Source organism: Molossus molossus, unplaced genomic scaffold (assembly GCF_014108415.1).
Source record: "Molossus molossus isolate mMolMol1 unplaced genomic scaffold, mMolMol1.p scaffold_m16_p_8, whole genome shotgun sequence".
Classification (NCBI taxonomy): domain Eukaryota; kingdom Metazoa; phylum Chordata; class Mammalia; order Chiroptera; family Molossidae; genus Molossus; species Molossus molossus.
The window spans coordinates 53,755,072-53,769,447 of NW_023425402.1; the positions used below are offsets into that span (position 1 = coordinate 53,755,072).

Below are 14,376 nucleotides of genomic sequence, written 5' to 3' on the forward strand. Positions count from 1 at the left end.
TCATACAAACTTTAATTTTAACTGTTATTTATATTTTGTTTTCTATAAAAATACATATACAGGGTGGGGCAAAAGTAAGTTTAGAGTTGTGAGTACATGAAATTGAGTGTATTCTTGTGGTATTATTTATAAATTATTATATTATTTTCCATATGAATAACTATAAACTTACTTTTGCCACATCTTATATGTATGTGTTTATCTTTCCCTTGCTTCCTCTGTTGTCCATGCTCTAAGTGTGTTTCCTAATTTTATTGGAAATGATTCAAGAGTAGTTGCTTCTTGCTTTAGAATGAATTAGGATCTAAAGTGAACTTGTTGGGTGGAAATAATGAATAATTAAAATTCCCCTTGAAAATCCTTTAGAACACCAGGTTGTCACAACATACTGTCTCTCAGTATGTCCTATACAGCCATGTTTTTCCTCCAGAGTTGGAACATATCACAGTTTCTTCAGATGAACCAGGTGAAAAGTCGGCATATGTTTCATGGCCACATTGTATGTATATTTTTTTAGAAAAGAAACATAGTTTTAAACATTGGAGTTATGCAATACAGGAAGATGTTCACAGTTTGAGATGCATGTGGTGATTGAAACAGTCTAAGGAAGCACCATATTCTTACTGTTTATTCTCCATTCATTCTAGAGCATGTATTTAGTATGTGAAATAGTGGGCAGAATCTCCATTGTGATTGTTTTCGTCTATTTATCCTTTTTATTTAACATGCTGTGTTTGATTGATCCAAATAATTAAATGTGACTCCATTACTTTAACCACTTGGTAGAAATAAGGTACAAGTAAGGAACAGAAGATCCCCTTTTGAAGTGGCATAATAGAGGATTATATATATAAGGCTGATGGTTTCTGAATTCTGATCTTAACAGTGCTTCATCTCATTTCCATCTGCCATCTGATCTACTGAACCAGGAAGTTTGGAGTGAATCAGAAAATTTCATGGTGGGGCTCAGCAATTTGAGAAGTCCTCCAGCTGAGTTTGATGCACACTAAAGTTTAAGACCATCTTCTCTGTGCTCTCCACTAACTCCTGCTTTGATTTCTTCTTCCAAATATTCCAGAAAGTGTTACTCTTTGTTGTCCAGAGGCTGTCCTGTGTATTACAGGATATTTATCAGCATCACTGGTGTCTACCCACCAGAAGCCAGTGGTATTTCTCCCCACGCCCCCAGTTGTGACAATTTAAAATGTCATCAAGTATTGCCAAATGACTCATAAGGGTCAAAATATCCCTATTTGAGAACTGTCCCCAAGACTTGTATAGCATATATGACATTCTCCAGGGAACCATACCTTAAAAACTTGTAGATTATAGTTTTGTTCTAATAAGCAGTCTTTAACCAGGATGAGCTCTAAGAGTATTCTATAGGACTGCCATCATTGTAAATGTTATTAGTCTGTTTGCCAGAAGGTTAGTTATTTAGTTGTCAGCATGTAAACAGGGAAATTAGATCAGGCCATCTGACTTCTTTCTTTCCCTGAGAGTTCTTCCCTTCCTCAGCTACTTTAATTCTTTCCTCTACTGTTCTTTAGTTTCCCTGTTACCATTATCTCCTTTTTTCTTCCTTTTACTATTTACTAAATCATCATTGAATGACGAAAACATGAACTTTACTCTGTGTGTGATGACACAAATAAATAAGTAAACAAATAAATATCAAATATGTATTAGTGCTATAAAAGAGAATTTAAATTTTGTGCTTTGATAGACAGTAACTGAGACGCTTCCCTTTCTTAAATTGAGTGGTCAAGAAAGGCCTCTAGGGAGGAGTATTTTAAGTCAAGACCTGTGTGTCAGGGAATCAGCCACATGAACATTGAAAGAGCATTCCAAGCAGGGAACCACTAATGCAAATGCATTTAGGTGGAAATATGCTTTTTCTCTTAAAAAAAGGCAGTGAGATTCTGAAAGCAAGGGATAATGTGAAATAAAGACGGTGAGCATAAAACAGTATTAGAGAAAAGATGGGCAAGTGCTTTCTTTCCTCTGTCACTATTATTGTCAGTAGTGATGCAGTGTTTGAGACCAAACTTGGGAATCTGTAGAACTTATTTTGAAGGAATGTTAAAAGTAGTCCCCACAAATACCCACCACAAGTGCTGTTTATTTCTTTTCCCTTTCTCCCAACATAGCCAGTGTGTTATAAAAAATAAAATAAAATAAACAATTTCATGGGTACAAAAATGTGTCAGGAGAATTATTCAACATTGGTAGCAATTGCTTTTTAACTAATTGTTTATTTTTCTCTTTTGTGCAGGTCAATTTGTTGAGTTTGATTATCTCACCCACCTCCTTCCAACAGATAAATATCATCTTGTTTTGTTTCAGTTTCATATTTCTCATTGTATGGATCACTGATTGAATAATAGATGGCTTTACCTCGTCTCACAGGAGCCTTGCGCTCCTTTTCAAATGTCACCAAGCAAAATAATTATAATGAAGAAGTGGCTGACTTAAAGGTAAATTTTTCTTAGATGAAAACCATTATAAATGTAGGATATGGGTGTATATTTGACATTCTTTTTCTTACTTCTGTGTGATTAAAATGGTATCTTTTATCTACTAAGAAAGGGAATGTGTATTCCGATGTTTACTAATGGGAATATTTACCTTAAGCACATATGATTGTATTGTCAGAGAATAATCAGAATTGTGATATTGAATCCTTTGTTAATTTTTTCTGTTGCTAAGGTTCCTACCACAATTAATTTTGTAATTTAATCTAGTATTTTACCCCTGGATTATTTGAGTAAATTTTTGGAACTCTGTCAGATTCTTATTTGATGAAAAGAAACAGGAAATAGGGATTTTACTCTTTAAACTCATTATCTGGTCTCATAATTGACTTCTGCCCGGTCTTTATATTTGATTGTTGAATTTATAGTCCTGAATGTATATGGACTGTACTTATGAAGGAATGAACCATGTTAATATAGTATATGAAGGAACTTGACCTATGGCTATTTTTAAAAAACAAGAAGAGTCACTTTGCTGATTTATTTGACTCTATTGTAGAATATTAACATTGTTTCTTAGCAGGTTAGAATTTTAATGTTTAAAGTCCTTATGTAGTTTTATAACTAATGTCTTCACTAAAGGATTGATACTAGGAAGAAAAGATTTGTAACAGTCTTTAAGGAGATTTTTCCTCTAAAGGTGATACTGAATTTTGCTACAAACAAAACAGTTAACCTTTTTAAAGATGGGAGCTGTTTTTCATTTTCATAGCAATTGAAATAAAGATATATTATGTACAGTTAATTAATATTGCGTCTTAAACTTGAATTATTTTCTCTCCTCACCTAACCAGTTCCCTTTACAGGCGCTTTTATATTAGAGATACAACAGAAGATTTTAAAATTTAAAAGTGTATAATGACTACATACTTTACATACTTATTCCATGTTATTTCATTTATTTTTATAGGCTTTTTTTTTTTTTTAATCCTCACCCGAGGACATTTTTCCATTTTTTTGTACAGACAGAGTGGGAGGGAGAGAGAGGAAGAGAGAGAGAGGGAAACATTGATGTGAAAGGGACACATCGAGTGGCTGCCACCCGCACGACCAACCAGGGCCGGGGACAAACTGCAACCAAGGTACATGCCCTTAGCAGGAACTGAACCCGGGTCTCTCCAGACCGCAGGCGGACGCTCTAACCGCTGAGCCAAACCGGCCAGGGCTATTCTTATAGGCTTTTAAACACGTTTTTCCCCCCTGAGGAAAGAAAGTGGCAGGTATAATGAGCTTCATTTTAATTTAACTGTTTATCTTGGGAAATACCCAACATATACAAAAGAGAGAGAAAAGATGAACCTTTATGTACTGTGACCCATTATAATGACAGAATTCAATTTATGGTTAATCTTATTTATCTCTACATTTGCCCATTTTCTTCTCCCTAGATTAATTAGCTCCGTTTTAGTTTTATTTTTTCATCCTCACCGAAGGACATTTTTCCATTTTTTGTTCAGATAGAGTGGGAGGGAGAGAGAGGTAGAGAGAGAAACATCAACATGAAAGGGACACATCGAGGGGTTGCCTCCCGCATGACCCAACCAGGGCCAGGGACAAACTGCAACCGAAGTACATGCCCTTAGCAGGAACCGAACCCGGGTCTCTCTGGACCGCAGGCCAACGCTGTAACCGCTGAGCCAAACCGGCCAGGGCTAATTAGCTCCATTTTAAATTAGAAAACTGAGGCCAGGAAGTAATAGTGAATTATTCAGTATTATCAGTACAGCCAAGAGGAACATTACAGTTTTCTCTCAGACCCACTCCTTTTTCTTTTGGTCAAGGGCCTCATGAAGTTAATCCATGGATTAAGGCCAGTGGTATGAAGTAAACATTTTATTGCTTTCTGTGTCAGTTCTTAAGAATTGAAAGATTTATAATGCTAAGAAAAGAGCGTGCATAGATAAGAATCTCATGGATGCCTAACATGTTTTAGGATCATACTTAGGAAGCAATACTGATTTGAATATATTGAACTCATTGTGGAATCTAATTTGCTTTAAATGCCTTTCATCAGAAGTATGACATAAAATTCTTATATACAATATGGCCTAAGCTTTGTCAAAAAGAAGTACACATGGGATGTTGCCTATTGCCATCTCAATGTAGGACTTTTTGCTTTTCACTTTGCTGTATGAAAATAATTTCATAATGATTATTCATTGTGATTAAAACTGTTAAAAAAGCTTTTATTAAACATATATTTTAAACAAATGAGATTCTTTTTAATCTTATTCAAATAAGGCTCCTTCCGGGAGCTGTAAATTTTGATGTGAATAGATACAATTTTGAATTCTTGTATTGTATAATGTGATGCAAAATAGATGTGATAAATAGTGGATTTGAGAAAACCTTTAACCCATGTGCCTCTTGCCTCTATATGATATGTGTTTCAGATGAAGCGATCTAAACTTCATGAGCAAATTGTAGGTTTGGACGTGACATGGAAGAAGATAGTAAAATTTTTGAATGAAAACCTGGAGAAGAGTGAGATGCAAAGTGTAAATGAAGACTTAAAAGATATATTGCAGGCTGCAAAACAAATAGGTATAGTTTTGCTTATTTATTTATTTATTTTAAAGAACCACTAAGGTTCTTTAAGATTTCTCTTAAATTATATGCTATAGAATGCAAGGCTAAAATTTCCAAGCAAGTATTCATAATTATGAAAGATCATCTTATCAAGGAGCTTAAAATTGAGTCGGAGAGGCAGAATTAAACAAGTAATTACAATACAATCAAACATGAGGCATTTATAGGAATTTCGAGTTTGAAACCCACTGTCATGCTTGAAATAGGGATAAGGTGAATTAAAATTTTAATGTAGCTTGAGGGAACCTTAAAAACCATGTAGCTCAGTGTCATAGATGCTCACCTGGCACACGGTGAGGGGCAGCACTGAAAGTGAACTTCGCTTCAATTCCTGTCGTACACTGGCAGTCTGATCAACTAATTGTACTTGGAGGAAATTATAATTAGAGATTGTAATTACACTATACTTAACATATACTACTTTTCCAAGGTTCAAAACAAAACAATGATAAAAATCTGAGTTTGTTCATTGACATTTATTATCACATTTCAGACTCTGGCATAGTTAACACTACTGTAGTTCTGAATTTTTCAGATTCATGTTTGTTACCTACAAAAGGTTCAGACTGAAACTCTGGCCCTGTGTAATCTGACCTCCATCTTTCTCTCTGACTTCAACTCATCTTGCCTTTACTAACTGTGCTTCAAACACATGGCCTTTTCTCACTTCCTCAGACCCACCAAGTTGGTGCCTCTTTTAGGGTCTTTGTACTGCTGTTTTCTCTTACTTAGAGTGTTCTTATGCCTTAATCTGAGAGTTGGTGGATCCTTTCTTGTTCTGAATTCACCTAAAAAAGTAATTTCCTTAGTAAGGCCCTCACTGACCATCCAATCCTAGGTTATAACCCAGGCACTCTTTATCTTATAACCCTGATAACATTTCTCTATAACATTTCTCATTACCATATATTTTGCTTGTTTATTACCTGTGTTTTGTGACGAGAATATAAGTTTCATAAGAATAGGATCTTTTTTTTTCTTACTGAATGTTCCATCCCCAGTACTTACAATAGTGCTTGCATATTTTAGGATCTTAATGAAGTTTCACTTGATAAACAAAAAAGTTTTGTCAGGTGATTTCTTGGTAGAGGGAAAATTAAATCACTACCAAATATTGGTTGGCAGTTTTCTTTTCCCAAACCGGCTTTGGAGGGTGTTTCTGATATATATCATACATATGAATGCTTCGTATTTTTGCTTATCAAATCTTTATATTTATTCAGATCATTTGACTTTGATATATATCATTTAATTATCATTGGTTTGTAATATATTATTGAATTTAATGTTCTCATTGTTTTAAGTTGTGAAAGTATAATTGAATGGCATGAATGTTTTTGCATTGAGATGATTTTTCTGAAGTTCAAGGGCTTTAGTAAAAATTAAGTTTGCTGAAGCCTAGGGGAAATAGAGCACACTTTGATGAAATTTGTGAAGCATTTGGCATGGAATCACATTTTATATTTTAAGAATATAGAGACAGTTAGATTCAGGGAAAATGCAGTCTCCAGTCTACCTTGACTAGGATCCTAATCCTCTTGTCTTCATTTCTAAGATGTTAGGGGCATGGCAGGGGGAATACTAATAAAGGACTTTTCAAAACTGTTCTTCCTCTTCTTTAGTTCCATTATAAAAATGCCTCAGAATACTTAGCAGAAACACTAGTAAAACATTGACCTTGTTCAGTACCACAACTAAATTATTTCTATATATAAATGATGTAGAAATTAAGACTTAAAAAAATTACCCTTTATACTATTTCCCAATATCTCTAATAAGTCAAAAGTGATTGTTTTAAATACCAGTCATTAAACGTCATCCTAGGAGTTTTGCCCATTGATGAAACATCTGATTCATCCTCAGGGACTAATCTCTTGACTGATATGTTTAAGGAATTGACTATTTTGAGATGTAATATCTCAGAAGGATATTTTCATGACAGATGAAATCTTAGGGCTGGACTTAGAAAAATGCTCTGTTATAATACTTTTTAATGCTGTGTTTAAGTTGAATAACTGTTAGCTTTAGTGAAACTAATAGTTGACTAGTAGTCAGCTACTCTTTCTGAAATCCTAGATTCTTTCCATTTCTTATAGTCAGAGTCCAGAATATGAAAATACTACTGGTACTGGAAATGTAATTAAAACTAGGAGCTTTGAAAAGATTAGTCTCTGGTAAATATGTCTTTGTGGTTTTTTTAATATCCCACTCTTTCAGCATAGGTATAATTATTAAAAAGGTAAAGCAAGAGAATAAGGGAAAAACCACATATATTTCAATTAAGTATAATATAAGAATAGAGGTACTTGTTTAAGATCATGTACATTCACTAGTTAAAGTAATAGGTATTTTAAGCTGGTGGGGACATCAGGGAACATGTCCAATTTCTTCATTTTATATGTGAAGAAACAGGGCTCATAAAGGTTAAGTGAATCCCTGGTTGATTTGCGGTGAAGGTAGGCCTAGACCCAGATTTTAAAACAGAAATATGATGGAAATCCTAGATTCTTTACTTTCCTTGCATACAGAGGTCCACTTCTGTCAAGTCTACTTTTTAGCTACTCTCAAATTTACTTCCTCTGCGTATTTACATTGCGCTAGTTTAAGCTTTTACCATCTGATGTTTGAACTCCTGAATTAACCTATTCCCTCAGCCTTCTTTCCTTCCTCAAATTCTTCACTGTGAGTAGACTGATCTTTGTAAAATCAAAGCAAAGCTCATTTTTTCCCCCAGCTTACTCTTTAGACCAAATTCCTTAGAATGGACATTAAAAAAGCTCCTTTATGAGATAAAACATTGTACATTTTCATCTCTTTGCCATTCTATTACATGCAAGCTTTACTCCTAACATATGCAGTGTTTACTATTTTAATTTCCTGAACAGTGCTTACTGTTTGTTTTTCCATCTTTGTCATGTATGTGTTACTGTAACTTTCCCCGTTGTGTTCATCTGGGGAAGTGCTTCTCATCTCTGAAGAAGTAGCTTAGGCTTCATTTATGTCCTGTTATTCCTTTCTGATCTTAGTAGATAGTGTTTTGTTAGATTATCATATATTCCATACTTTTTTGGAGCATTTTCTCATTGTTGGATAGTTGTAACACCAGACCCTTCCCTGATGGACTGTGAGTGCCATAGATGCTAAAGGAATGCCATGGTTCACAGCGTCTTTGTACTCCAGTGCCTAATCTGGTACAGGGGATACAATAAAGACCCAGTAAATAAAGGAAGTATTGAAAATCCAACTAAAATTCCTATATGGTCTCTCCTACCTCTGATGCTGAAAATGTCTTACAAGTGGCAGCTTTCTGTTGTTGTTATTTTAAAGTATTTTTCCTCTCAGATTTACATTTACTATAGTATTCTCATACCTATTTATAATTTTATTCTTCAATCTAGATTATTGTAATAATAAAATGTAGCTTTAGGAAGAAAATATTATAAATTATTTAAAAATAGTATTCTGGGACCTTAATCTTAGTTTATCCAAATATTCATTGTAGAAATAGCTATCTTTGTGGATTTTGAAGAAGAAACAGTCATAGTAACCTATATTCTTTGTGCAGTGAAACTTTGTCAGTGCATTTTATGTGCTTCAAGTAAAAACCTTTTTGAAAATAAAGAGGTCAAGATTGAGAGTGGCAGTCAGTAAAATGCATCATGTGTTAGGCATGTATCTCTGTGACTTAGAGTTTTAAATTATTATTACAGGAGGTTAATTTTCCAGTATTTTCACAGAGGTTTAAGATTTTCACAGCATAAATAGAAACTAGAATGGGAGTCAAGCCTGGAGGGAAGGTCGGTAGATAGACCTGACAGTTCCCTGATCAGCTCTGGAACTGAATCTTTCTCTGAAGGCCGGAACAGGGTGATCCAATGATTTTACTGTGGTATAAGTACAAATCAGGACTCAGTTATAATTGAACTAGTTTTTTTGTTTTGTTTTGTTTTCAGTAATTCACATTTTGCCATACACAGACCTATTTGTTTTGCCTTCTCTAATTTATCACCCCTGTTTTATTTGGGTTTGACGTTTTTATGCATTTTTACCTTTAATAGCTTTGTCTTTAAGAAAAGTACAAATCAAAAGGGAGGTTGGACAGGACTGACTTACAAAGCGTGGTTTAGGGAATTTGGGAATCTATTATGTTTATCAAGTTGTCAAGGAAACAAGATTTTACTATAAAAGGTAAAGAATCAGAACCGAGGGTGGAAAGCAGTTTATAAAGCAATGACTGCAGGAGATATATGAACCAAAGAACGTACAGACATAGACAACAAAACTGTGAAGGGGCTGTGGGTAACGGGAATGGGAAGAGGGTGTTATTGGGAGTAAAAGGAGAAAACATCTGTAACAAAAATTAATAAAAATAAAAATTACTTGAAAATTAAAAACAAAAGATATTAGTAGGATCGGGCAATTTTGTCTATGCAAGTAAGGGTAGGCATTTAATATAATAAAGACCTGTTGTGTATTGGATGAGGCAGGAGTACCTGTAAAAAGCAGCTATCTTGAAAATTGTGGATTCCAAAAAAGGTCAGAGTTCCACTATCCATAAGTTGGCAGACAAGGTAATTTGAAACAACTCTCTGCTGAGAATAATTAGAAAAGCTGTAAAATAGAAAAGTTTCATTGCATCATAGTATCTCCAAAGCAATGAATAATTATGGGGCCAAGATCTGGAAGCAGAAATAAACCCAGAAATGTGACTCTGGCATTAGGACCACTCTTTCCTGGCAGTCATTATCTATTCCAGAAGAAGAAGCCAGATGAAAAAGGAAGATAAGAAGATGAGCAGAGTTTTTGACAGATTAAATGGACTAAAATGGACAAAGGAGGAAATAGAGAATCTGAATATTTGACTATTACAAAAACTAAATCTGTAATTAAAAACCTTTACACTAAGATATCTAAATGTCTCAATGGCTTTACAGGGGAATGTCATATAGTGTCATTTAAAAATAGGAGAGTATTGCAGATTAAAGGACTTTACAAGCATATAATAACCAAATGTAATGTGCTGTTCTTGATTGAATAGTGAATCAGAAAAAAATTATAAAGATACTTTTAGGGCTGTCATAAAAATTTGAATATGTGCTGGGTATTATTAGGTAGTGTTAGATCTTAGGTGAGATGTGTTGTGGTTTTGTAAGTGGATATCCTAAATCTCAGGAGATTGCTTGCTGCAGTGTTTATAGTGAAGCTTCATGAAGACTGCAATATACTTCAAATGGGTCAGTGGGGAAAAAAAATGCGTGATCTATGTATGAGAGAGGGAATGCAAGTGCACATGAGTGCACAAAATATTAATTATTGGGTTCATAAATAGGGAAAAATAGTGATTCGTGTAAGGTAATAAATGGTTAAAATCACATGATTATTCAATAGATGAAGAAAAAGCATTTTGTGATATCTAATATCCAATTACAATAAAAAAAAATTTTAGCAAACTAGGATTAGAACAAAATTTGATAAAGAGTATTTATGGAAAAAAAAACAGGGTCAAATATATTTAATGATGCAGTGTTAAAAGAGCTTCTCCTTTGACATGGGGAATTAGACAAGAATGCCTATTACCACTTGTATTTCTCACTGTACTACAGGTTCTTGCTAATACAAGGCAAGAAAAAGAAAGGGCATAACGATTTCTTAAAAACTGTCATTATTCACATGACTATATTTTTAGAAAACGAATTTTAGCAAAGTCAATATAAATACAATTTTAGTTCTACTTACCAGCAGGAAATTTTTTAAAATGCCATTTACAAAAGCATTTTAAAAAATCAGCAACTACCTAGGCGTAAGTGTAACAGAGGATGAGCAATTATTTCCTCACGGAAAACTAAAATATTACTGAGAAAAATTAAAGAACACCTAAATAGAGGGAAGTCTATACAAAGGATTGAACACTCACGATATAGAGATAATTTTATCCAAATTGATCTACAGATTCTATGTGATCCCAATCAAAATCTCAACAGGCTTGTGATTGAGGGTGTGTTTATATATGGAAATTGACAAGATAATCTGAAAGTTATATGGAAATTCAAAGGCAAAGAGCAGCCAAGTCAACCTTGAAAAATAGAGGGAAAGCTTACTCTATTGGATATTAAAACTTTTATTATAAAGATCAGTAATTTAGACAGGTGTTGGTCCAAGGATGCAATAAAGTCAAGAAACTGACCTGTAGATAATAGACACTTGATTTATCATGAGGTCATGAAGTAGTAAAATGTGGCTCTTTTTTCAGTACTTGATGCTGGGTCAGCTGAATACATATATATTACCTGTACAGATAATTCTTCTAAGTAGATTGTAAAATGAAACATGAAGCTTAAAACAATGAATCTTCTTAAGATAATGTAGAAGAATATCTTATTGATCTTTTATATGGAATAATTTATTAAACAAAACAAGTTCTCGTAAAAGGAGTGCTTGGTAAACTGGGTTGCATTAAAATTGATAGCTTTTATTCAAGAGGAAAAAGGCAAGTCATAGCCTCAACATATAAAACCAAAACAGAGATTTTGTATCTACATCAAAGTAAGAATTCCTATAAAACAATTAGAAAAGGACTGATAATCCTATATAAAATGAGCCAGAATCTTGACCAAGCATTTCATAGACCATAATTGAATGGCCAATAAACGAGAAGATGTCCAACCTTATTAGTTACGAGGAAATGTCACTGCATGACCATAAGAACAGTTAAATTAAAAACACTGGCATGACAATTATTGTCAGGCTCATGAATGTGAAACAAAAGTTCTCAACCACTGCTGGTGGAGTCTAAATTCGTATGACTGCTTTGAATACTTTATTTAATAGTCTCTACTGTGGTTGGACAAGTTAAAATTTAAGTCTTGTTATATATTATTCAGTAACATGTACATAAATATCTAGTAAAAATACCTACACATATATACAAAAGAAGCATGTATCCATTGTTTGTGATAGCCTTAAAGTGAAAACAACCCAATTCACTGTTTGCTAATGGCATAGGTAAATTATGATATATAGATTACCTTATAGCAGTAAGGAACTACAGCTACATATAACATTGTGAATGTATCTTACAATATTGATTGAAAGAAGCCAAGCACAAAAGAACCGATTGAATGATTCTATTTATATGAAATTGAAAACTAGGTATGATTAATCGCTGGTTTCAGAAGTCAGGGTAGTGGCTACTTTTCAAGGAAAGGGGTAATAATGACTGGAATAGGATATGGGAGAAGTTTCTGAGGAGCTGATTATGTTCTGTTTCTTAGTTACCCAAATTTCATAGATGTGTTCACTTTGTGATAATTCTTTGAGCTGAATGTGTACTGTATATATTCTTGTTATATTCATTAAAAAGTAAAAATTATGGCTTTTTATATTAGCAGTTTTCATGACATATTTCAGACTGATAAAAATAAAAGTAACAAATTCCTATGTATTCCTCATTCACCTCAACACTTGGCTATCTTTCCTTCTTATTTTCTTTTCAAGGAATAAAATCCTATTGATTTGGTCAGAACTACCTACTCAGTCTCTGGTAATGTCTTAATATCATAAAATTGGTATGTAGCATTCTCATGACTATTTTTATATTTTATGACATATTTATACATTCTTAAATATATGTATTAGGAATATAGTCAGATCAAATATCAAAACCTATTACAGTGACAGAGACCAAGTTGCTTTGGTTTATTCTTTTCATCTGAAAAATCCTTCTGTAGGATTCAGCAGCTTTCTCTCTCTTTTAAAAAAAAAATTAAAAATTTTAATTATAGTTGACATTCAATATTATTTTATAGTAGTGTCAGGTGTATGCATAGTGGTTAGACATTTATATAATTTACAAAGTGATTTCCCTGAGAAGTCTAGTACACCTCCCTGGCACCATACCGTAGCTTGATATTGTTAGGGCACAAGACTGCTAATGGCTTGCTTTTTTATTTCATGTCTGTTGCCTTTTTTCATCATGTCTGCTTGATATCTAGCTATCATATCTCTGCACTTGCTGTTTCCTACTTTAATTTTTGAAAGTATATTTTGTTGCTAGACTTTTTAGCAATTGAACCACCTTTGCATTCCTGTAATAAACTCTACTTGCTTATACTTTAAGATACATGGATGGATATAATCAGCTAATGTTCAGAATATTTGCAACTGTATTTTTGTGCCATTTTTATTTCATTTTCAGTTTTAAGTTTTCATAAAATTATTTCCTACAGCTTAGGATAATTTCAAGTTAATATATGTGATACACTTTAGTTCTGTCATTTACTAGTGGGTAGCTAATTAATATCACTAAATCTGTTTCCTCATATATAATATGGTGATGGCATTTCTACTTTGTATAGTTGTTGTAATGTGAAGCAGTACTACAAAGTGCCTAGGGTAAAGCCTGGTAAATGGCTGTCAGTTAATAATTTTATTATAGTCTAGATGTACCAGTAGCCATTGGTGAACAAATAGTTTTTCTGTGTGGTTAAATGTTATGATAGATGTATATGCCCAGTGATGATGTGGTACAAAAAGGGCAGGAATTTTGCTTGGGTAGGTCAGGAAGAAATTTATAGAGAAGAAAACTAGGAACAGAATCGCATTGTGTTTTAACTGTTTCAAGGACAGAGTTGTTTATAAATGTCCATATTACAAGAAAAATTATAAAATAAAAAAGTTGAGTAACAAAACCATAATAAACAGGCAGTTCAGATTACATGGGGATATGGCAAAACAGCTATAAATTGAATGGATATTGTAGCAATGACCAGAGTTGGAAATAGGATCAATTCTTCACAATATGCTTTAGTTTATCAATTATTATTCTTCATTTATAAATTATTATGATTCCTTGAGCATAAGAAAATTTATAATGCACTCCTCAGAAGCATTTATAAGATTGAAGTTAATTTTCTTTATTGTACTATCAAGTCTATAACTAAGCATCTTATAAATGGATGCTGCACCTGGTGTGTATGTATACTTTAAATTATCTTTTTATAAAGTGTTTCTTTTCCCTTGGATATTAAAAGAAAATAAAGAAATGCCAGTTAAATCTCAGTGAGCTATGTAATTTGTTCAAAGATATAGTTTATTTCTTTAGTGATGCTCAAAATAATGATTTTATTATAGGAAGCTTATATATGAATTCAAAACTTTTTTGTTAGCTCTCTGACTGCTGGGAAAGTCAAATTGTAATTTGATGCCGGATTTTATAGTGCCAAAAATGGTAATATATTGACTGGATGTTAACTTA

At 33.3% G+C, this 14,376-nt stretch overlaps 1 protein-coding gene across 2 annotated transcripts in view; it reads left to right on the forward strand.

Annotated features, from left to right (window-relative positions):
* ASCC3 (activating signal cointegrator 1 complex subunit 3) overlaps nucleotides 1-14,376 on the forward strand; it is a 303,300-nt gene that overhangs the window by 9,167 nt on the left and 279,757 nt on the right. Inside the window, exons 2-3 of one of the 2 annotated variants that reach the window (XM_036248171.1) lie at nucleotides 2,347-2,477; nucleotides 4,928-5,078. In XM_036248171.1, coding sequence (XP_036104064.1) covers nucleotides 2,388-2,477; nucleotides 4,928-5,078 — 241 coding nt within the window. In that variant the 5' untranslated portion in view covers nucleotides 2,347-2,387. Of the gene's footprint in view, nucleotides 1-2,275; nucleotides 2,478-4,927; nucleotides 5,079-14,376 lie in introns of those variants that run through there. The other variant, XM_036248170.1, reaches the window with a different exon arrangement.